Source organism: Mastomys coucha, unplaced genomic scaffold, assembly GCF_008632895.1.
Source record: "Mastomys coucha isolate ucsf_1 unplaced genomic scaffold, UCSF_Mcou_1 pScaffold15, whole genome shotgun sequence".
In the NCBI taxonomy this organism is placed as follows: domain Eukaryota; kingdom Metazoa; phylum Chordata; class Mammalia; order Rodentia; family Muridae; genus Mastomys; species Mastomys coucha.
The window spans coordinates 98,778,838-98,803,649 of NW_022196897.1; the positions used below are offsets into that span (position 1 = coordinate 98,778,838).

General features: G+C 40.9%; 1 protein-coding gene across 13 annotated transcripts in view; it reads left to right on the plus strand.

Annotated features, from left to right (window-relative positions):
* Window positions 1-24,812, plus strand: part of Fmn1 (formin 1) — a 370,679-nt gene that overhangs the window by 321,881 nt on the left and 23,986 nt on the right. For 12 of the 13 annotated variants that reach the window (XM_031371363.1, XM_031371365.1, XM_031371369.1 and 9 more), the window contains 2 exons: window positions 19,303-19,354; window positions 24,175-24,324. In XM_031371363.1, coding sequence (XP_031227223.1) covers window positions 19,303-19,354; window positions 24,175-24,324 — 202 coding nt within the window. Of the gene's footprint in view, window positions 1-16,344; window positions 17,713-19,302; window positions 19,355-24,174; window positions 24,325-24,812 lie in introns of those variants that run through there. The other variant, XM_031371378.1, reaches the window with a different exon arrangement.

The following is a 24,812-nucleotide window of genomic DNA, read 5'->3' on the forward strand; positions in this document are numbered from 1 at the left end:
TTTGTGGAAAGATATTGTGTAAATTTTGTTTTGTCATGGAATATCTTGTTTTCTCCATCTACGGTAATGGAAAGTTTTGCTGGGTATAGTAGCCTGGGCTGGAATTTGTGTTCTTGTAGGGTCTGTATGATGTCTGCCCAGGATCTTCTAGCTTTCATAGTCTCTGGTGAGAAGTCCAGTGTAATTCTGATAGGCCTGCCTTTATATCTTACTTGACATTTTTTCTCTTACTGCTTTTAATATTCTTTCTTTGTTTAATGCATTTGGTGCTTTGATTATTATGTAACGGGAGGAATTTCTTTTCTGGTCCAGTCTATTTGGAGTTCTGTAGGCTTCTTGTATGTTCATGGGCATCTCTTTCTTTAGGTTAGGGAAGTTTTCTTCTATAATTTAGTTGATGATATTTATTGGCCCTCTTAAAGAACTACAGGAAAACACAATCAAACAGGTGAAGAAAATGAGTAAAGCCATCCAGGATCTAAAAATAGAACTAGAAACAGTAAAGAAATCACAAAGGGAGACAACCCTGGAGTTAGAAAACCTAGGAAAGAAATCAGAAGTCATAGATGCAAGCATCACTAACAGAATGCAAGAGATAGAAGAGAGAATCTCAGGGGCAGAAGACACCATAGAAAACATTGATAACAGTCAAAGAAAATGCAAAAAACAAAAAGATACGAACCCAGAACATTCAAGAAATCCAGGATACAATGAGAAGACCAAAACTAAGGATAATAGGTATAGAAGAGAGTAAAGACTCCCAAAATAAAGGACCAATAAATATCCTCAAAGATGGTTTTAAATGCACACTTTACCACCACTCTTGCATACTACTAGCTCCAGCCCTCCCATTGTGGTATCTCTAGTGTGTGTGTGTGTGTGTGTGTGTGTGTGTGTGTGTGTTTGTGTGTTGGGGGATGAGGGTGTGGGTGTGCTCCTATCCCCAAATCCTTTGCAATCTTTATGTGTTTTTCAGAACTTAAGTCCAATTTTTCAACAGATGACATTTAATAGAACCATAAAAAGGTAGCGGGGGAGGAGAGAGTCTGGCAGAAGTGTACACTCCATTGTGGCTTCCAGTGCTTTTAAGATAAGATGCTATCTTATCTTAAAGATAAAATGTATAGATATATAAGATAAAGATATATATCTTATATAGGGATATATAAGATAAAGATAAGATGGCTTTATAACCTCCATCTTTGCCATTGTGAGATGAAAGATCTTCGAAGAACACACTGTAGGAAAGTTATCCATAAAGCATTCTGTACCATCTTTCTAACTACCATTGAGAGTTTAAGAACTTTATTTCAATATTAATGCCTATTAAGTGGGTGTTTTTAATGGTTAGTTACAACTATCATTACTTATGACAATTACATTTGCTTTTTATTCACATTTAAAATGTAAAATAAAGATCTCAAAGCATGCATGCAATAGCATGTTATCAAAGAACCTATCAGGAAAAGAAATGTAAAACATTTGAGTTTTAAAATGTAAGCAGTTGTTTAGAATGACGTTTGGAGACATTCTCTCATTCTCCAATGCAGCCCCATTGGGCATACACTGTAGTAGAAGACACCAGGAGAGCATTCCTCTCTCTAGACAGGACCACAGAAAGGTCTCTTGCATGGAAGAGATAGAACAGGACCATGAGTAGCAATGATTTCAGGGCAGGAAGTGAGCCTAATAGTGGGGCATCTTGTCTCCTCTTGATTCTCTGAAGCAACCAGAATGCAGACTGGTTCCTAATGTCTCATCTCAGTACTCACTGGTGAAGCTTAGTCACAAAAGATGCTTCACTATCTAGAATCAATGAGTTCTCACTCATTGTACCAGAAAATACAACAAATAGAACTTATACCCAATACAGTACTCGTAGAGAGAGCGCATCAGAACATAAACATTTTATAAATCCTAGAAAATTACAAGAGGCAGTTATCTCCCTTATAAAAACAAACAAACACAAACAAAAAAGAGCCCAGTGAAGAACATAGAAATGAAATTTTGGTTGATGGAAATTTTTTAAGTATGTACACTGAATAGTGAATTAGGCATCATCATCATCATTATCATCATCATCATCACAAACTAGTCAGCTAGAAGATTGAGTCCATGAATTCTAGTATAGAACATAAACAGAAAAATTGATGCAAAGTGTGGAGAAGGACTGATATAGAAAACAGGTTCAAAAGTTTAGTCTATTTAACCATGGGGCCATTGAATACAAGTTGTCTTAGAGTTATAAAACAACAGTGTTTTATAATAGTGGCTTGGTCGTAGGATCAAAAGCATCATGAGGAGGAAAAGTTTTGTTTCAGCTTAGTATCCTGTTTACAGTCCATCGTTGAACGGATGTCAGGACCGTAACTTAAGGCAAGGGCCTGAAGGCAGGAAAGGAAAGACCCGATGAATGAATGCCATGTGCAGCCTGGAGTCCACCTCCAGCCTTGCTCAGCTTGCTTCCTTATGTCACTCAGAACCACCTGCCTAGATGTTGTCCTGCCCACAGGGAGTGGGACCCTTTCACATCAGCCATGTGTCAGTCAAATGCGTCACAGGCTTGCCTACAATCCTGACTTGATTTTCCCTCTTCCCAAATGACTATAGCTAGTGTCAAGTTGGCAGTAAACTAGTCAGCACATCAGACAAGAGAGAGAGAGGGAGAGAGGGAAAGAGAAAGAGAGAGGTGATGAAGAGAGGTATTACATTCTTATAGAAGCAGTCCACCATGACAAACGAAAGAAAAACATGGAAATTCTGATAGGAAAAAAAATTTAAACCCAGAGTTCTTCACTTACCAGGCTGTTGTTGAAATGAATGAGAAAAATACATTCTCCCTAGACGCACCGAGTTTTCGGTTACTCTGCAGGCATCTTCTCTGGTGTATGCCTCTTCAAAAGGAAAGTGATTCCAGGAAGAAGTTAATGGACAAATGATTCATTAAGTAAATAAAGTAATAAAATAGTGTGCTAGGTATTAATAATTATTAATGCTGAAGCATTCTTTTAGATAACCTCTGAGTGAAATTACAGATGATATCAACTGGAATGCGGCGTGACATGTGACCCCTGGATTTTGTAGGAAATACATTGGAAAGCCAGGCCATTCTTCATTGTTCAAATTAGTATATTGATATTTAATTACTCTAGATTCTTTGAAGATGACAGTTACTATGCACTTTAAGAATTTAAGGTTTTGCAAGCCAAACATTAGCATTTATCTTGTTGAAACCATTAGAGGAAAGATAAGCAAAGACAACTGGGTGAGTCCAGCAAAAGTCAGCAGGGAAGGAAATAGCTAGAAAGCTTGGTAACTATAACTGGGAAGTGAATTCGGCTAGGATAAAGCCACATACATACAAATCATGAGTGGGTAGCTTAGCCTGGACAGCTGAAAGCTCTAGCCAAAATGACAGACACGACCCATGAATGCAGAAGTGACGCTGAGACAGAAGGACCATTGTTGAGACTTCTTAAACTTTTATTGTTCTTTGTATGTGCATAATGTGCACCTTCATCTCTACAAGTTCCCTTCTCACAACTCATGACCTTCTGTGGTGGTTTTGTTTTAAAACCCACTGAGCTTAGCCAGGATTATCTGTGTGAATGTGGGTTTTTAACTATCCTCTAGAGCCTAGTGGACTCTTTTGTGGGCGCACAACTGAAGATAGTGGCTGGTCCTCCCCCAGAATCTATCAGCTGTCAGTAGTTTAGTAAGAAGTAGTGAGCTCCTTCTCCATTAATGGTTGAACACTGGCAGGTCTTACATTGCAGGCAGACATGGCTACTGTGAAATCATGAGTTTATTGGCTGTGCCTTTATTGATACCCTTGGGTAATCTCTGTGATATATGAACATCACTCATTTGTAGTTCAAAGGGGAGGTGCTGACTCACTTGACTGTGAATGATTAATGATCTAAATGTGAAAAGATAAGGCAAACCAAAAAAAGATATAAGTACTATAAGAAAATTTGGATCATCTTTATAATCTATTTATAAGTCATATCAAGCCGGGCAGTGGTGGCACACACCTTTAACTCCAGCACTTGGGAGGCAGAGGCAGGCAGATTTCTGAGTTTGAGGCCAGCCTAGTCTACAGAGTGAGTTCCAGGACAGACATGGCTATACAGAGAAACCCTATCTCGAAGAAAACCAAAAATAAATAAATAAATAAATAAATAAATAAATAAATAAATAAATAAAATTTTTAAAAAAGGCTAATATAAGTCACATCAAAGTGATTTAAAAGGTGAGAGATATGTGGTATTTAATTAACTTTCTAAAGACTAAATATGTATAATTAAATATACATAATCAACATTATCAACAAATTCAGAAGATGGGTAATGTCTGGGAGAAGCTTAAGAATTATATTCAACCTAGATAATCAAGGGTTGTGCCAGTATCTTTGTGATTTGAAAATCTAAAATGTTCCATAGATTATTGGACCTTGAGAGCATAAAGTGATTCTACCATCATGAAGGATTCTTGACAGTCCTTAATAAATTAAAATTGTGTAGACATGGCTAGCAAGCAAGTCCACTCTCGCCCAAGGAAATCTGCATTTTAGCATCAGGGACACTCAGAAGTTCAGGAAGAGTTTGACCCACTGTTAACAATAGTTGAGTCTTTGTAGACCACTAAATGTATTTAGTTAGTGTTGGATGTGGTGCATTGGGCAATCAAAAGGCATTTCATCTCTTAATAGCTATATTTTATAGTGAGAGGTATAATGAGAGTTCTATTACCTAGAGCCATTAAAATCAATTCGGGAGAACTGAGGAATCAATAAAATGCATGCTGCACACATGAGGGAGCCTGAGTTCAAGCCCTAGCACACAATTAAAAGTGTTTGCCTGTAATTCCAGCACTGGGGATGCAGAGGCATCCAGTCCAGACAAATGGGTGAACTCTGAGTTCACTGAGAGACCCTGCCTCAGAAACAAGCTGAAAAGCAGTGGAGGAAGGCACCCAATGTCAAGCTCAGGCCATTACATGCACATGCACACACGTACACACACATACACGAACATATACACATACGCATGTAATTTTTCAATATTTTTAAGAGTGTTAAGTTTTAGTTTTGTTTTATAGACTTCATAGTTAAAGTTCACTCTTGCTATTAAATGAAATGTCTCGGCTCCAGGTTGGGTCCAACGTTTACACAGTCAGGAGCCTCGGGGACTGTCCTGTGGTTATAATAAGGAGAGTTTTAGATGAAGATGAAGTTTACGTAGTTACTTCACATGGGCTTGATGGATTTCAGTTGGAAGTTGTCTGCGTTTATCTTTGGGCATATCAATTTTAAATGTTTAAATGTCTTGTAATTGTTTTTAACTCAACAAGGATTTATTCACGGGAATACATGCAAGAAGAAGAGGAGGGGGAAAAAGAACAGAAAACCCAAACAAGTGAAGTGAGGAGGATTCAGACCACCTCTCTCACTTTTGACTTTTATGCTGTGTGCATGTATTCAGGGCACAAAGGGCCAGCAACATACACCAATACAGTGCCGGAAGCCTGTATTACATCCATTAGCTTAAAAATCCCCCTAAGATCCTGCTTTGGACAATGACAAAAAAGGGAGGCTTGGGACAAGATGTTGAGTGGGGATAAGCATTTAAATGTAAGAACTTCAATCCAGCTTCTAATTGTCTTTATGTGTCAACTAACACTGACAAATCTTTTACCGTGTGATTTGAAACTTTGAGCAAATCACTAGTAGTTTTCGTTCAACTGTTCTGTGGTTGGACTTATTGGTTAGCCCACCCTTAAAAGTGCCAAATATGAAGAACATCACAAGCAGATTAGCTTCCCCAGTTTGCTTCAAGTATGTAGAAAATGAACAGGTGTTGACGTTTTCCAACTTCATTGTAGGAATGGTGTTAAACAAACCACAGAGTAATTGCCAGTAATAACATCATTGTTTCGTGGAGCAGCTATGCATGGCTGGGCATCATCAGTTTGCCTCCTCAAGATAAGCAGGGTTGGGGGTGGTGTTTTGTTTTTGTTTTCTTCTTGTTCTTTTTTATTTAAAGTTAGGTCTAAATTCTCTACTTTTGCCTCTTTTCCCCCTCCTTTGGATTTTTTTTTTCAATCTGTCATTAAGTTTCTTTAAGAAACTTATTTAAAAAAAATGTAAGGGAAGGAACAAAGCTAACAAAGAAACAGATGTGTCCCACATAAAATATGCAATAAATCTTGTCCCACAAATTCTTTGCTCTGAACTTTCTGACAGAAACTGTCAAATATCCACTTTAATTCAGGTATAAAATGTTCACTCCGTGTCATGGCGCCAACTGCCATATGCCAGAATAAAGTTAGTGACCCGCCGTAAAAACAGCAGCATAGGCACCTTTGAAACCATACAAGTCATCGTGGGTGAGAACGAGCCATATAAATCCATGGGGAATTAATCTGGGCTTTGCTACTATCCTGCTGTGCATTTACAATGAGCTTCTACTCCGGCGCAGCAGTAGTAGGAATACGTTTTAAAAGGAGAGAGAAAATAAGGAAAGCAGTGTATCCCCCTAATGAGCCAGTGCGGGGGAGGGGCTGCCAGATCCAAAGTCAGCAGCTTCTCTTCCCCCTTCCCCCAGCTCTGGAATCCCTTGAAGAGGTGGGCCCCAGCCTGGGTTGAACATGTGGGGTTCCCCTTCAGCCAGCTCAGCCTGGCTCAGCCCATCACGTGAAACCAATCTCCCCAAAGTACAATCATAGAAATGACTTCAGCTTCATAAATCATCCTTATCATGTATTCCGCAGAAGGAAGCGAGGCTATAGGTTTTCTCCAGAAAAACATTTCAGGCCTCTGATTTCACAAACTAGTCCCAAGCCCTACACACACACACTGGCTTTATATTTTCTGAAAATCACCTTCAAGGCGGTTGCTCAATTAGCTCCAGGCTTCTGCCTAAAGAAGGCAGCCCGAGCTTCTCCAGCATGCCTAATTTTGCAACATTTTCAGGTCTCAGATTTTGAGAGCAACCTGGTCTAAAAGGTGGGGCAGGGGGATTGTCCTAGTAGTTCCCACCTCCGATTTAAAGAACTATCTCTGCCCCCCCCCCACCTCTCTTCCTCCATCCCCCCATTTAAGGAACTTATCTCTCTTTTTTCCAGTAAAACTTTTTGGCTTTGCTCAACAATTCCGGATATCAAATGTTTAAACATTGAAAAATAGCTTATTTGTGGTATTAAACCCCTTGTAGACATCCAAAGCATTTTGTCTACTAAACAACAAAAATGTTAGGGCCAAGGGATGGGTTTATTTCCAAACTAAATCAAAACCCATCAATCTGCATTCATTGTAGTTGATAATATTTTAATAATTCTACCTAGACGTCTCTCCTTATAAGGTCTAGTTTAAGAATTACTGCAAGAGAATTGTGATATGCTATCTCATGAGTTTTTAGAACAGTGTTTTATTTAATAGGTTCCCGTCACCACTTTGAATAAGAGGGAAAATTTCCCTAATTATTTTCAATGATGTTAAATTTAAGCATAAATTAGTTACAAAATTACTCATTAAAAGTTGAACATAGCATATTTGGAGAAAAAGCATTGTGGAATCAATATGATTTCTTACATATGAACAATCACCAACAAAATTTACAGACAATTATATTCATAAAACTGGATTAACATTATTAGCAGCTACTCCTTCAAGAAAATCTTATGTGCTATTTCTGTTTTCTTGGTTTTTTTTTTCCCCTCAAACATCTAAATGTTCTATGATGAGGGTTTCTTATTGTAAAATGTAGAAAAAATATATAAAGATCGCCTAAAAAAAATACCACTTCAACTTTAATTCCTATTGAATCAAATCATTATCACAACCCAGTTTTTATCCATAGTTGTGCAGGTTTTTCCTATCAAAGCCTTCGCTGAGAGTGGATGGCTATTGTTGTTGACTCTGGGTTAAACTCGCACTCGGTGCTTTCCTACCCGCACCTATAAAGAGTATAGTCACCTTTTACACCAAGCCCCACTTCCTTCTTTGCTTTTCCTGACTCCAGTTATGATCGTCAGTACTAACACTCCATCTCCGTATCTCCTGCTGGCAGAGCAAATCAAATGTGCAAAGTGTCTCCCATAGGATTTGGAGAATGAGTCTCACTTTCTCCAATATTTTTCTCTTATTGGAAATACTGCCTGAACAACGCTTACGCGGCTCTCTCGCTTTTAGATATAGTGACATCGCAAATATGGAAGCTACGTGAGTCTAGAGTATCACTGCAGATGGACCCATTTCAATCCCCAGTACAGCAAAACCTTGTTCAAATTAAAGATGAGAGGATTATTTGATCTTGAAGTGACAGCTAATGTCAGAAAAGTTGGACTGTTTTATAAACAGTTTTATAAACTGTTTCTGTGGCTCCTTGAATTGAGCAGGTCTCTGCTGAAAGCATGGCTATGGCCACAGTGGGTCTCTGATCACTTGCATGGATTTTGGTGGAGCTCTAGCTGTGGTGAGCGAACACCTAAGCAATTGTATTCTAGAAGGATGGCATCCGTTAGTTAACAAGATACTTTAATCAATGAAGCAGAGACTCAGTGTACATGAATCTAAATGAAGAAGTACCCCCTGGAAGGGAGTGGATGTCCTGCTAGATTTTCCTCTCTTGGTCTGTCTTGACTCATTAAACCTTATGGCGTATAACATGTTTTTAAAAAACATAATTTGCTATTTATGTTGTGAAAGCCATTTTGGGGGAATGGGAAGGGAGATCAAGTCCCCAGGGTCTCATACATGCTAGGGAAGATCTCTACCACCGAGCTGTACTAGAAATCATCTTTATATTGGACACATTCACAAAAATATGTAGAATGATTGTTTTATAGAGACAGTAGGAATTCACATCCAAGAGTATATGTAGTATAAATAAGAAGGTTCAATGTGGGTAACTATCCACTTAAAGTTAACTTGTGAAAACTCAGTTATAACTTATTTTTCTGTTCAATTCTATAAAGATATGACAGTTTTACAATTTTTCTAGCCAAGACCTAGAAGGATACAGTGTTATATAGCAAAAGCTAAACTGGAGGCAAAGAACAGATTCTTTTTTTTATTGTCGTTCAAAATGAGTTTTGTGACAGTCAATAAATATTAGTTTAGTTTCCTATTCTTTAATTCAATTCTCTTTTGATCCACAGCATGAAGGTTGACACTAGGTAATTTCTAAGGACTCTTGTAGCTCCACAGTTCTCAAATGGAAGCTATTACTTTCTCTAGAGTATAAGTGGACAAATTAAGATAAAAAGAACCAGAGCAGGGGAAACAGATCAGTGTGTGAGGCACTTACCATACAAGCATGAGGACCTGAGTTCAAATCCCCAGGGCCCATGGGAAGGTAAGTAGTACACACCTATAAATTTCAGCAATTCTATAGCAAGAAGAGCAGCTTGCTTGTGCATGCTGGTGTATATGGAACAGGAAACAACCAAGAGACCCTGGTTTCAGATGGGAGGTGAGGACCCACACTTGAGCCTGTCCGATGACCACACAGGCTGTGACACACAATACACATACAAACATATTTTAAAAGATCTATGCTTTGAAAAAAAGATATGAAGACTCAAGTGATAGTCTTTATAATATGAATAGCTATCAAAGTCATGAAATACCTAGAGATTATTTTCCCCAGTTTGCTTATGGGCTGTCGGTACTGAATGCTACAATGCTGTGAGAGGAAAAGACAAAAGAGACACTGGCTTGTGAAGGGAGGGGCTCCATTGAATCAGAGATAAAATGGATCCATAGCCTGCCCTCCGGTTCTTACTGTGCTCACAAAAATATCACAGGTTCCATCTATCCACTACCGCGTAGTCTTTCTCACCAAGGAACAGAGTCACAAAGTGCAGCTTTCTAAACCCTGCACTTACATTCTCAAGTACTAACTAAGCATATGAGTGGAAGGTTGAAAGCAAAACACACAGATAGACAAAACCTCCACAGACTGTGTCTTCCAGAAGTGAACCACATTTAACATTTAGATGGATGCTACCACCAGATCAAGACAAAGTTGTCTGAGGATGAGAACTTCTCCTGCCATAACTACAGCTTATCAGTAGTCATGAAGAGCTTCCCAATGCTAAGCCTCCTTATTTTTGAAAGTTTACAGGTTTTTGGTCCAACAAGAAGGAAAGTATTGTCTCAAAAATTGAATTTCTCCTTAAAAGATGTGGACATAGACTTCACTCTCCCACAGGACACCTAAAAGAATTCCAGAAAGTCTCATTCTTCCCATTAGAAATGGGATGGTTGGAAGATAGGGCAGACAGTACAAGAACAAATAAACTCAAGTAAATTATTCCCTAGGTAAGAAAGCATATTTTATAAATATGATTATTGAGAAGTGTCTGTAAAACACATGAGGAATTTTTTTTATAAAAGATACATCACTTAATGCTAATGAGTAAAAGTGTGTCTTGGTTTGAACCAAGGAGGCATAGCATAGGGAGACTCAAGAGTCGTCAAAGAACTACCTACCTGCCTCCCATTAGAGCTAATGAGACTCTCTCAACGGATCATTCTAAAAGTTTACCCCCATGGTCTGTGTAAAAGCATCAGGAGTCAGGAAATTCAGAATGAAAGCTGAAATTCCCACTCAGAACATTGTCTCGGATGGGTATTCTCCAATGGAAAATGTGTGGTTAGATGAAGAACCGAAGATGCCACCATGTGAGGACTGTGGGGGAAAACAAAGCTCCTTTGGCAGCATCGGAAAGCTCTTGGGAAATAGCAGTGGCATTGGATAATATACTACATAGAGTCAAACCCTAGATCCCAACTTAGATGGCTGAGGAATGAGAAATAGATAAGGGAAATGTGACATCTATGCACAAAACTTACTCTTTTCACTCAAAAAAAAATGAAGTTATGATTTCTAAAACTTCCTTTTATCCATATTTCTTTACTTTATGACTATAGGGTCTTTGTCAGAGGTTTCGTTACAGTAAGTTTTGCTCATTCTTTTTACCACAGGCCTTGGCTTTCTAGTGTAAGGGGACATGGCCATCAAACTGCATCCTAGACTTAACCACCGCACAGCTTCCTTACTTTACACAGAAAACACTCGTCACCTTTACTATGCATCGAAATACTACCAAATGAAACCACTGTGGCAAACTAGAAATAGTCATTCTAGTTTAACCACAACGAGGAAAACTGAGGAGACAAGAAGACAAGAGAAGATATATTTCATAGGTAAACATACCACGAGAACCAGACATGGTGGTGTACTCCTTTGACCACAGAACTTGGGAGGCAGAGGCAGACAAGCCTCTGTGAGCTTGAGGCTAGCCTGGTCAACATTGAGAGTTTGGGCAAGCCAATGCTATTTAGCAGGGCCCTGTCTCAAAATAAACAAATAAGTAAAAATTTTAAAAAAGAAGAAGAAAAAAGTGAGATGTCCAAACCCTCTGTAGCTCAGTGGTTCCATGTAAGCAAGTATTGAAGGCAGTGCTCCTCTTCGCGGTAGGCGTGTTGCTGCCTGGCTCACCAGACAGCATTGCTTTCATCTGGAAGAATGCATGAAGAGGTAATTCCCTCAGAAATGAAAAATGACAGGCATGTTCATATCAGATGGAGGCCCTGTGAAGCAGAGCATGCTCCCCTTTGCTTCCTCATTAACATTACCCAACTGCTCCAACTGCAGAGTTATAAGATCAGCTTCTTCACTGTGTGTCCTATGGGTTTATGCCAACCACACCAGGTCCATAAACCATGGGAGATGAAAGGGTAATAGACTGTGTAAAGAATTCTAGGAAGATCTTCCAACCTCTCTCCCTTCCCCTCACTTCACATTTTACTACTTCCCTATGAGTATTCATAAATATGGCTTTATTGTGTTTAGAATAAAGCCCTCAATCTCTCTGCACAGTCTTCTCTGCCTACATCCAAGGAGTGCTTGAGATTAAAAATTCAAAGACTTGGGTACATTTAAATGTCTGGTTTTGTGTGGATATTTTCTAAATGTCCAGTCTTATTTATAAAACCTTTCCCTTAAAAAACATTAATCCTAGAAAAATAATTAGTATATCTTTAGAATTCAAAGGCACCTGTCACTTGTACTTGTGAAAATACTCCAACTGGAGGCAGCAAACACTGCAGGGGAAATAGCATGCTCAGTGTTTGAATAGTCACCTTCTCCTATTGCTTGATTGTAAACAGACCAACAAAAGAGATCTGAGCCAGACTTAATGGCCCAGAACTTTAATCCTACCACTCCAGAGGCAGAGGCAGGTGGATCTCTGTGAGTTCGTGGCCAACCTGGTCTACGTAGCAAGTTCAAGGACTTCCAGGACTATAGAGAGAGATCCTGGTTTGTTTGTTTGTTGTTGTTTTTTTAAAGGAGATTTAAATTACACTGCCAAGAAATAGGCCCTGGTATACTCAGGAAGAGACCCCAGGGACTCTGTTCTGTTTCTGTGAGTAATTCTGATGTCCATTTATCCATCTATCACATAAGGGAAAACAACCTTCACTGCTATTCTCAAGAAGCAAAAGGGAGTAGAAAAGGCTGACTGTCACTTCATGGTCTCAGAAGTGCAGTGTGTACCATGCCATAGACATGGTTCTGTTGGAGATCATAGGAAAGACCAGTTCTGCACCATGGGAAGAGGTCTAGAGGGCTTCATCAAGCAGGACGATTTTTAAGCTTGATTTCTGACGGGAAAGAAAACACTTTGGTAATGGAGATTGGGTGGGGACGAGAAAGAATAAAGAGGCATTCAAGATGAGAAGTAGCCACTTGTCATCCCCCCCCCCCAATTAAAAAAAAAATGAGAGAAAACCCAGAGAATGTTGAAGTCTAGTGTGACAGGTGCATTAGGCAAGAGTTGAGAGTATAAAGAGCCTGATCCTGAGGGCTTGCTGTGCAAGGAGAAAGTATTCATCCTGTACTGGAGTCATGAGGTGGGGCTGTGGAGGGAGACACAGAGAGAGCTTTAAGAAAAATGGCAACATAATTTTCCTTTAAGATGGCAATTCTAGAAGTTAGAGAAAACTTCTACTCTAAGACACTTGTATTTTAAAACCAGACTCCTGTATAACTACCTTTTGTGTGGTATAAAAGACATGGTCGAGTTGATCAAGTTAAATAGCACAGAACTCTGTTGTCATTAAATGGAAAAAAAATTAGATTCACCCTAACCACATCTTGCCCCAATTCTGTCATGACCCCCAGATATTTGTAAAATAGTAAATCACTTCTTCTCTTGAAGATCAAATAAGAACAAAATGGGATGTCAAAGCATAAACATGATGGGAAGGATCCAGACTCCATTGTTAAATGGGAAACTTGACATTTCCTATTGAACACAGTTGATATCCCTTAAATAGTCACAAAAAAGTTCTCAACTAAGCCTGTGATGGATACTATATCCTAAAAGAAAAATATTTTCCTAAAGTGTTGCAATAACTGTCCTCAAATCAAGGAGGTGTGGGACAGAGAGAGCTTACCTCACTGCACCTGGCCTCGCCAGGCTTGTCAGATACTGCATCTAAACAAATGAAATGTCTGGGGAAACTCTGCCTTATGTGACACCATCTGCTATTTCCCAACCGCATCTGCTCACTTGTCGCTTTCTGTCACATTTTGATAATTTTTGCAGTGTTTTATATTTTTTCATCTGTTAACAGTTATCAGTGACCAGTGATCGTGTGTGTGTGTGTGTGTGTGTGTGTGTGTGTGTGTGTGTGTGTGTACTCACAGAGGACAGAAGGCAGCACCATATCCCCCAGAGTTGGAGTTATAGGTGCTTATGAACCACTGGATTTGGATGCTGGGAACTGAACTCAGATCCTCTGCACGTAGGAAGTGCTATGCAATGCTGAGCCATCTCTCCAGCCCCATCACTGATCATTGGTGTTACCAGTGCAATTGTTTTCGATCCCATCAACTCTGCCTATCTAAGACTGAAAGCCTACTCTGTAAATGTGGATCTCTGTCTGCTCCATCAACTAGCACTTTCCTCTTCTCTTTCTCTTCAGACTTCGCTGCTTCTCCTGACAAAAATCAGGCCAGTTAATAAAACTCTAGTGACCTCTGGGTGATCAAGGGGAATGAAGAGTTCCCCACTTCAAATCTAAACTTGGGAATGGTACAGTCTAATGAGGAAGGCATCTCAAAGCAAGTGCAAGACAGGCAGAAAGCTAGATTTTGTGCACCAAATAATTAGCCAATCAACCAATGCTAAGGAAGCAGTCCAGACGATTTGAAAGTGCTACCTCAGTGAACATATAAATATTAGTGATCTAAAGAAGATCAAGTCAGCCAAATCTCCCATCCTTTGAATACTGAGGGGGTGACATGGCTTTAGGAGAAAAGTTTAAGGAAAGATTCATCTTCATGACATGAACATAGAGCAAATACTGTTATGCAAGCTGCAGCATTTTATGCACAGTTCTAGCTTCTGGTCACTGATGGTAATGGTTGCAACAGATGGCCAATGTAGATGAAAAGGCTTCATATCGGAAAATGATGTCCTGTAGGACTTCTGAAGCTACAATGAAGAGAAGTCAGGCACAGGCAAACTCATGAGGGACTATCGCAGATGCTGACTTTTTGCTGTTTCTCTAATATGAACAGTCAAAGACCCAAAAGGATACTAACTCCTCTTTGCTTGTGCTCCACAAATGGAACAAGAAAGCTTAGCTGACAGCACATCTGTTTACAACATGCTTTACTGGATGTTCTAAGCCCACTGTTGAGACTTCTCAGAAGGAAGCAGGAGTGGGGGTGAAAAATCCCTCTCAAAATGCCACTGCTCACTGGCAAGACATCTGGTGAGCCAGGATCTCTATTTGTGATGGGCAACGAGAGGAAGGTTGATTTTTACCTACAAACATAAGAGCTACTCTGCAGCCTGTAGATCAAGGAGTACGTGTGACTTTTAGTCTTGTCGAGTACATTCATTTTGCGATGCTATAACTGCTACACATACTGATTTCCTCGGGTGAATAGAGGCAAAGTAGATTGGAAAGCATTCTAGAAAAGACTCACCATTCTGGACTGTTAAAAAAAGCATTTGTGATTCATGGGAGGGGCTCAAGTTAATTCCTGCCTTTATGTTTGGCTTTGAGAGGGTGTAGTCTTTGGGGCAATAACTGGAAATGTAATGCACATGAAAAAAGAATTAGTATTGGAGTCTAATGATGTGATTGACTTTTTCCCATCTCAAACAACCGTTGAGTTAAATAACTTCAAAGCACTTGCCCAGGGGTTGCACCACCTTCAGTGGGCTGGACCCTTCCACATCAACCATTCATCAAGAAACTGCGCCACAAGATTTGACAGATCTGATGGAGGCAGTTCTCCAATTGAAGTTGCTCTTCCATGGTGACTCTACTTTGTGTCTAGTTGACAAAAATGGACCAGTGTAGCTATGCACGAGCTTGACACACTTGTAGATGACAATATCAAAAGGTTAGACACTCTTGAACATGTTGCCATGATAAGAAGTTTGAAAGACAGAGTTGGTGCTAAGTGAGTCTTCTCATTGTTGGGATTCTGACTTTTAAAATTGCCTTTATTGTCTTAAAAACTGACTTTATTCCTCAATTTGGGAAATAATTATTTAACTTTCTGTATGCTTTTAAAGAGTGTCTTGTAAACAGGAGATAGGAGCAAAGTGAGGACGTGTATTATCTTCCTATATCTTCTGACAACACTTCCCAAATATATTCTTCTAAGAAGCCTATCCACTCTACCCCTACTAGTAATGCCACAATTTAAATTGTAGTGGAAAGAAAACTTAGAAAAGAAGATTAAGTGCATTCCATATGTAGATCCAGGGGTGTTAGTTAAAGTTGTCAGATAAGGGGCATGTTCACAAAGCTCGTTAATATCAATGTATTGTGTTCTATGTTTTGGACTTAGTTTCCAGCATATCAGTATTCCAACTTTGACCATCTAGACTAATTCAACAACTTACAAAAAAACAACTTTTGTGGGCATTGTCTGTGCTCTGAAAATCTCTTGCTACTACTTAGCAAAAATTGCTTACAAGTGTGTCATGTTTCCTAAGGTTTAATGTATTTCTTCACCGACTAAATTGAAAGTTCTGTAGAGATGCAGCTCTGCTTTCTAGTAGATCCTAAGCGCCTAGAATGGGCTCTGGCACTTGGAATATAAGAGCAAACTCACCTCATTCACCATGCCGAGAGCTGCTTTAGGCTGGTGTCACTAGTTGCGAAGGAAACTGTGGGCAGGTCACTGATTGTCAAGGACGCTATGACCAGCCAGAATATTCTCTTTGCTGTATGGAGTATTGCTGAACATTAACTTATCCCTTTTTTTTCTCTCTCTCTCTTTCTCTGAAATGTGGAAGATGCAAGAATAAGACCAGCACCTATTATCTCTTGAATGGATCAGAGCCTCCCTATCTCCTTTTCATTGCTGTTCACCCACACCAGGACTTTAGGTCCAGTACTGAAAAAGGAGGGATGGCATTTGAGAACACTGGGATGCTTCCACTTGGCTCAAAATTGGTTTCTTTGTTAATGGTGTTAGAATTTGAGTTTCTGAGTTTGTGAATGCAGTCTTTAAATGTTTTCTTTCTAAATAACATATTTGACTTGGGCTTCATTGGAGCATTTGATAACTTCAAATGTGTCAGTGGCACAGCCGGAAATGTCACTCATTGAAGTAGTGAAATATATTAGGCTGGTGGGGTATCTACTTCATAATATGTCCTTTTCTGTCTGTACATATCCCCTTAGCATTGGGAGTGAAAGCTTCTAGTTGCTATCACTTTCCTTAAAACCCTTTCTCTCAAACTCTCAGAAATTCTTTACAGTTCATTGCCTCTCAGTAATACCTAGCTTTGCATTTGCTAATTCTGTTTTTTTAAATCACCATATTCATGGCAATATTGTAGTTCTTACTTTATTCAGTTTGTATATATTATTTCTTGTCACTGAGTTCATATGTAGTGACAGCTTAGCCATAGCTGACTTACCACATTATGAACATGGCCAGTTGGAAACTATCCAGGGACAGAGGACAGCATAGGTGCTCCAGGAAAACTGCTCATGCTCAAAGGGAAAAAAAATTCCTTCTATTTAGCCATGCACATAGTTTAAAATCACTGGGCATAAAGAAATCATTAGTTTGTTTCACATTTGAGGGGGACTTGCAGCCTGAGAGATTCAGGTTAGTTCTCAGCATCTGATTGGCAGAGAATCAGAGTAATGCACAGAAAATTCTATTGGGACTATCTGGGGAGACAAATAGCAAAGGAGAGCCACAGCAGTACTCAGTCCTCCTAAAATGTTACACTTATCAAAGAGGATCATTTAATATTGGTGCGATTTTATTACTTGAAACAATATATAGAGAATTATCCCACAATACTTAGCTTATGTTTATATATTCAGTTGTTTGCTTAGGAAAACCAGTATCTCTCTTATTAAGTACTTTGTGACAGATATAGATGTATATAAACACAATTCCACACTCAGATCTATGAAGTCACTATTCTCATGGAGCTTAATTGTACTGAGATATTATAGGCGGACGAGTAAAGGAATAGTCTAGACTGTTGGGTGGAGAGAAGCAGAAGGTGGGGAAGTGAAATGAAAAGGCAGAGACCATGAGAAGAACTTGGGGATGAGAGATGACAATGGATGTTCTTCTCTTTAGTGAGACCAGTCAGGGAAGGTAACCTATGGGCTGAGGCCTGAGTGCAGTGAAGGAGTCACAGGTACAGATGCTGGCAGGGTACTCCAAGGAGGAGAAACACCAGGAGCAGGGTCTCAGATGCACACACTCAGTATGCTCAAACCTCATCTGGCCACACAAAAAAACAAGCACAGGAAGGAAAGGGAGATGTTTCCAAGAACCCAGGGCCTCCTAGGACATTGTAAACACTTTAGAAGTTATGTCAAGTATACGTCAGGGAGGAAATTGGATCTTACACTTCGAAAAGATGAAGAGAGCAATGAAGACAATGAGGATGAAGTGGTAATAGTGGCTGTCAGGTCGCAGAGGGAACATGCGTTGTGGGGTAAGCCCTGTGCCTGCATTATCTCCTGTAACCTTGACAGTAACTACTGTGGCTATTCTTGGAGGATAGATGAGGCAGCTATTAAGCATTTGATCATGAGTAACTTGTCCATAGCCACACACACAGGTAGTAAGTGGCAGACCCACTTCTCAGAGGAGAAGGAAGAAGTCCTCCCTGGGTACTAACCCACCCTGGCAAGTCAAATCACTGCAAGACTAGGCACATCCTCTCCCACTGAGGCCAGACAAGGCATCTCAGTTCTGGGAACAGAATCCACAAGCAGGCAACAAAGTCAGCCACAGCCCCTGACTCCAGTTGTTAGGGGACCTGCATGAAGACCAGGCTTCACATCAGCTACATGTGTGTTGGGGTAGGGAAACTAGGTCCAGCTGATATATGCTCTTTGGTTGGTGATTGAGTCTCTGGGAGCCCCCAAGGCTGATCCAGGTTTTATAGATGCAAATATTATATATCCTTTAATACCCTTCATGGAGTATCCCGAGATAGAGATGATTGACTCTTTGTTTATTCAATTTAAAGTTATTGTAGGCCTCTCATAGGTTATATGGTGGCCTACTTACTTTTTTTCCTGGGTATTTTAAAAGTCTGAGTGTTGTTTTCATACATAATGATACCATCTTCAAACTCGAAAGTTTTGTAAAACACTCCAAACAGAACCTTCTTATTAAATAATCCCAGAGCACAGGCTCTTCATCTGTAGATTCATAATTGTGTCTCAGTGTCATTAATTTCCATAGTGATCTTACATGCTTTCTTTCGCCAGGCATTTACAAAATGTTGACCTGAGAAAAACCTCAGTAGGTTTACCCCACACTGACACTGACCTTGTGATTGGGAGGGAGGCTAGGATTCTTGTTCTTGTTCTTGATCCCCAGCAGAGCTGCTGTAGACACTGCTGTATCATGTTTGGGGGTGAGAGAGAATACATTGGGCACATGGTAAGGATCATGGAGAGGCCAGCTATAGCTCAAGCAAGCACATCCATCAGGACTTCCCCAGTTTATATAATTTCCCAGGTATAGTTTTTTTCATTCCCTTTCCTTCTCAAGAGTGTCCCAGACAAAACAAAATTATTTGGCAATGGCTAGCTATAGCCATGTTGAAGAAGGCAATGCCGTAGAATGGATCTGGTCTCCAGGCATGTGACACAGAATGCACTCTTGAATTCCTGTGATAATGAGTGGGCATGATCGAAGCTATGAGATAACACAAGTTCATTATATTTATGTTCAAAATGGTTTAATCATACTTATTTCTCTTTCACAGCCAAAAAAGAGCACAAGATGGAAGAAAGTCACTTGGAGAATGCACAGAAAAGGTAAGCAGCTGTGACTTGGTCTCCGTTCTTTCTCAGAATAGATATCCTCTCTTTTTATTATCATAGGGGATATTCCCATCGCTATATAGCCATCAGTCTCTAGAACTCTATCTGAAAATGTCCATAGTCACACACCGAGGAATAAGTAGCAGACCCAGAGGTTGCCATTTATGTATTACTTACCTCCGATCGCAGTTGCCCCATTCCCAGTCCCCCCTCACACTGCTCCTCTCCCATCCCCTTTCCCTGACAAGGCCTGGTGAGCCACTCCTGTACTTCCTACCTCCTTGTGGAGCCTTGTAGCATTTGGACTTTTATGACTGGCTTATCTCACTTGCACTGTGTTTGAACAGCCAGTGCTTTGGTCCTGTCAGTTGAGACCTCTGTGAACAGTGAGCCGTATGAGACCCCCCTTGCCATCATATATACTATGATCCCATTCCATCCGCTTGCCTCTCCTCCAAACTCTGCTCCTGAACTGGCTCATGGAAGTTAGGAAGAGAGCTGCTTTCTTTCAGCATCGTAACTAGGTTAGGCCAATGGCATAAATAGCTAGAAAGATTATTTCAGTCTCTTTGCTCAGACTGAAGCCTATACCTGGGAAATTATATAAATTGGGGAAGTCCTGATGGATGTGCTTGCTTGAGCTATAGCTGGCCTCTCCATGATCCTTACCATGGATCTTAGAGGCTTTTCTAGACAAGGGACAGAAGGAGAAGTACTATCTTCTGCATAAGACACTCTGGCCAGAAGTCAGAAGAGATCCTAGAGGTCTTCCTTTGAGCCTAGCCCCTCTTCCTGACCCCTGCTTCTCTCAGTAGACACCAGAGTATAGCTATCACCTCACCTTGTGGAACCCAGAATCTATGTGTTCGCATCCCGGAGGGGAAGGTTCTCTTAGTTCACTGTACTAGTCCATTGGGCATATCTCTCTTCTAGAAGGGAATGTAAGGGGGCATTGTCCTCCAGAAGAGAAGACTGAGATACATGTGATGGTAATATAGTTCGAGGTAATCAAATGAGGGCATTGGGCTAGGAAATAGCATCTAAGGAAAAAATAGGCCTTACAAAATAGCCGAGAAGAATTTCTCAGTGATGAACGTTAAGGAGGAACGCCTGAACGAGGACTGAGCCCTTTCCCTTTGCTCTAGCCGCAATTCTGGAGCATTCTAACAATCCAGAGACAGGTGCCAGCACTTAGTCCTGCTTCCTGCCCGAATCTGCCAACAAAATTAAGCTGCCGATGAAAGCAAGATGAAGGGCCAGTCCTGCAGTTCCCTAAGTGCAGACATGTTCTCCAGTCATGAGCAGCATCCTATCATGATAATTGTCGAAAACTCAGACAATTACTCGCTTGTGCTTTCAGATTTTTGGCTCCCCTCAGTTGGACTTACCCCCACATTATGCTTTCTTTCCTTGGTATGTAAAATTAGTGTCAGACACTCAGCACTCCGAGAGGAGACCATCAACCTGGGCAGGCTGGTTTCAGGCCAAGCGGCAGTTGGGCTTCCGGGGTGCATGTCAAGCTTCTAATCCCTTTTCAAGACCTTTGCTGAAGAGCAAGGGGCTCACGCTGGCGAGGCCCAGGCTGCTGCTGCACATTAGACATGCTAAGGGAGTCATAACTTTGGGTTGTCAGCATTTTCCGTGGCTTTGTGGTGAAGGTAGTCTAGCTTTCAGGTCATACTTGAGATATGTCAGATCTCATCTTTAATGTAGAAACCACAGTTGTTTGCTTGCTCTCTTTAAGGAGGTTGTGGTCAGTGTTGCAATATTCGTGTGAGACTTAGTAAATTCCTATGTTTGATTCTCAAGAGAAACAATTTACTCTGAGGCTAAGGGCTATTTGCTTTCCCTAAGCAGTTTCTGAAGGCACACATGAGAAAACAGTAAGGGGGAAGTCTTCCACTTTGGCATCTCCACACCAAGTGGAGAGCACTTTGCTTTTTTGGCTCTGGGCTCTTCGTCATCTGTCCTTAAAAGAAAAAGAAAAAGTTTGGCCAAATTAAAAGGATGTAGATCAGACGAGGAAGTGTAATGGAGTAGAGTTGGAGACCACTTTAAAGTGAGATTAAATAAGTTGGTATAAAACAAAACATATGATGAGAAATTAATCTTTTTTAAAAAAGTTGAATGCTATTTGGGGGTTATATTCTGAGAATTGGACATTTCAAGAAGCATGCAGCATCCTTTGTCGGCTGTCTCTTGGAGAAGATTCCCCTGGCAATTAAATATTAGTGATTTTTTTCTTGTCCAAATTTCAAGTTTTCAGTGCACTGTTCTTTGAACCAAAACTGAATTTTGGGGAAGAACATTTTGGCTGGAGAGGGCAGTAGCCTGGACATTATCAGACAGTGGTAGGCTCATAGTGGAGCACTGAGCTTTTTCTTCAATAGAAAGTGGAGTCACTGGGGTCAAATGAGGCGGCACCTCCTGGGAGTGGCTATGTCTGTCAGCTTTGCTGTGCCATCATCAAAGCAGACCCTGGACTCTACTTGCTTTTTCTGGACAGAGTCACTTGCTGTCTGGGTTCCCAAAACACTTAGGGGAAACATGCTGAAATCCAGCGTGTCTTTTAATTCTCAACCCCTCTGACAGTGGTGAACAAAGCCTCCAAAATCCATCCCCTTGAACACACACACATACACACACACACATGGCAAGAGGCTGAGAGGACAGAGTTTTGGAAAGAGAAATCCCCAGGCCACTGACATATTTTTGATAAATGTCAACAACACTGTTGCTTCTGACTCTGCACCAGTTTGTCTAATGTGTCCAAATGTGGGTTCCAGATAATGTAGAGGTGTTCAGGTAATGGAGGAATCACGGCAATTAGTCATGTATGCTCAACACTACACCCTGCTATGAGATAGGAAGATAATGAGTCCTCTGGATACAAAGTGAAATATGTTCTCTCCTGTGTCAGTGTACATACAAGCCCATGTCTGTGTAGAAAGTGGACAGAAGGAAAGAAGAGGAAAAAATCATGCTGTGCCCTCCTGGGGTGACCCGTGCCCATGTGTGACACATGAGTATGAAGGAGGATGGGAGGAAGTGAGTGTTCTGTGTGGGAGGTCCCTGTGTCGGTGCCCATAAGCAACCGAGGGGGAGAGCAGGACGTGCATCTCACAGGGAGACCCAGCTCTGACTGACAATGGATGAGGTCATTCAGTCTTCCCAGGATTCCATTGTCTCATCTGTAGGATAGAATGAGAATATTGGAAATGTTAATCTGCCTGGCCACTCTAGTTTCAAAGCCAATAACCCAGTAAGAAATCTGCAGCCCGCCTCTGTAGGTTGTATAAGTATCTGTATATCCTCATATTACAAGCAGTGTAAATTACATGGTGAACGATGCAAGGGTATATGGTGTAGAACACTCATTTGGTTTTGTCAGTATTTTGACAGCTAGGATGTAGGGAGAGAATAGACTTTCTTACTTTCTTTGATTACTGACTTTGCTTCAAAGTATGTGCATTTGGAATTATTAGAAAGCCCTTCAGAGATTGCTGCTGTCATTGCCTTTCTCCACTTAAACAGTTGTAGTCTTTTAATAACTAGGAGCCAAATTCCCTGGCCAGTAGTTTTAATTTGCATTAAAAACAGATTTGTTATTTACAGAAGCACACAGAATTTATGAGACTTGGAGCAGCAGCTCCAGCTTGGATCTCACCTAATCGTAGCCATGGAATCAATTAACAGTTCATCTGTGAAATGTGATAAAACCTTATGAGATACATATTGCCCAATAACCGAGGCAGAGATGAAAGTATGCTCTATAATAGTCACAGGACTTCGGGGTTTTACAATCACCACTGAATAGAGTCCCATTAGAAACTCAGTATTCAGGATGGTCACAAAACACACCATGCCTGAGCAGATGATAGAGCATTGAGTAATAAACCTGGCTGGCCATTCCTGCTTTGATTAGTTTCCAACACCCTTGAAAGGGGGCTGTTTAAGAGTTCTTGCTCTTGGCAAATGAGCCTGTGAAGTTTGGGGTGGGTGAGGGCGAGCAGGGAAAAACTCAGTTCAGAGCTATAAATTGCTGCCAAGCCAGTGCCTCCATGGAGGGCTCCTTGGGAGGCCCAGGCAGGCGAGTGGGCAGTGTGCCTTCATGAGGAGGGTCACGGCGTTATCTAAGAGTCTACCTTAGAAAAGCCCGAGCTCCTTTCTAACCTGATTGGAGATCGTTTTTCAAACCCTTCTTAGGCTCACAAGGATGTCTCCTTTTTTAAAATTAATTAATTTATTTATTTATTGTATGTTGGTGGTTTATGTTCTTCCATCACAGTCAAGTTAAAGGCCGTATAGTGTAAATTTCTTATCTTACTCTTGAAACGATGACAGTAAGAGGCCAAATGATGGAGCCAAGAACCAGAACATGTCAGAATGCAGAGGGGACAAAAGTATACTGGTTTTTCATGTTCCCAATTGGCCATTGGGGCAGTCAGTATGTCATGGTCTGACATGTAATCATTACAGAGCAATGATCAGAAAACTTGACTTGCACTTAAGATGGAGAACAAAGTTAAGCTTAAATTACATAACCCCTGGAATTGTCCTCTTCAGTTCACACAGGTAAGATGTGCCCAGTAGCTTTCCCAATCATGACGGATCCATTGGCAACTGTATTTAGGCTTCCCGAGGTTTTGAGTTCTCTCCAGTATCTGTGAGCCCTGACTCCTGTGTTGAGGAATAGACATGTGGGAAGCTGCCCACCACAGTGTCCCCTCTCAGGCACCCTAATGGGTTTTAGTGTTGACAGTCACTTACTCCCTCCATGTCCTCCCCCCCACCCCCCGCCCCACCTTCTGCAGTTTTGAAACAACAGTGGGATATTTTGGAATGAAGCCAAAGACTGGAGAGAAGGAGGTCACCCCCAGCTATGTGTTTATGGTGTGGTTTGAGTTCTGCAGCGACTTCAAGACCATTTGGAAGCGAGAGAGTAAGAACATATCTAAAGAAAGGTAAGGCTGGGTGGGGAATGGATACCTCCCGTGCAGCTCTCCAAGGCCCACCACGGGTACCTGGCTCACAGCTGTCGATCTTTTCATTTGCATGGAGTCAAAAATCTAGGAGTGATTCTTGTCTCAGAGTTCCCAGAGAAATTCAGGGAAAACTTTTGGCCCCCTGGGCAAGATACACTCACATGATCTGATAGAGCTCCGTTCTCTTAACCCCTTCCAATTACTAGCTAGTAAATGAAAGGCGAGTTGTGCTAATTTGCAACAGATTGCTTCTCTGTGTATTTTCACATCGGCCCAAGCTAAATGAGGCAGCCTTGCTGTGGCAGACAGTACAGACAAATAAAAGTGAATGCTTTCCCCCATTAATATACTGCATTTGCATCAAAGGGAACTCTCCCCGGCTCAGGCCACACTTCACACAGTGTTGAAGCCCCACGCTGGATTTACAGCGTCACTTCTGACTCCCTGTGTCCTGCTGAGGACATCAA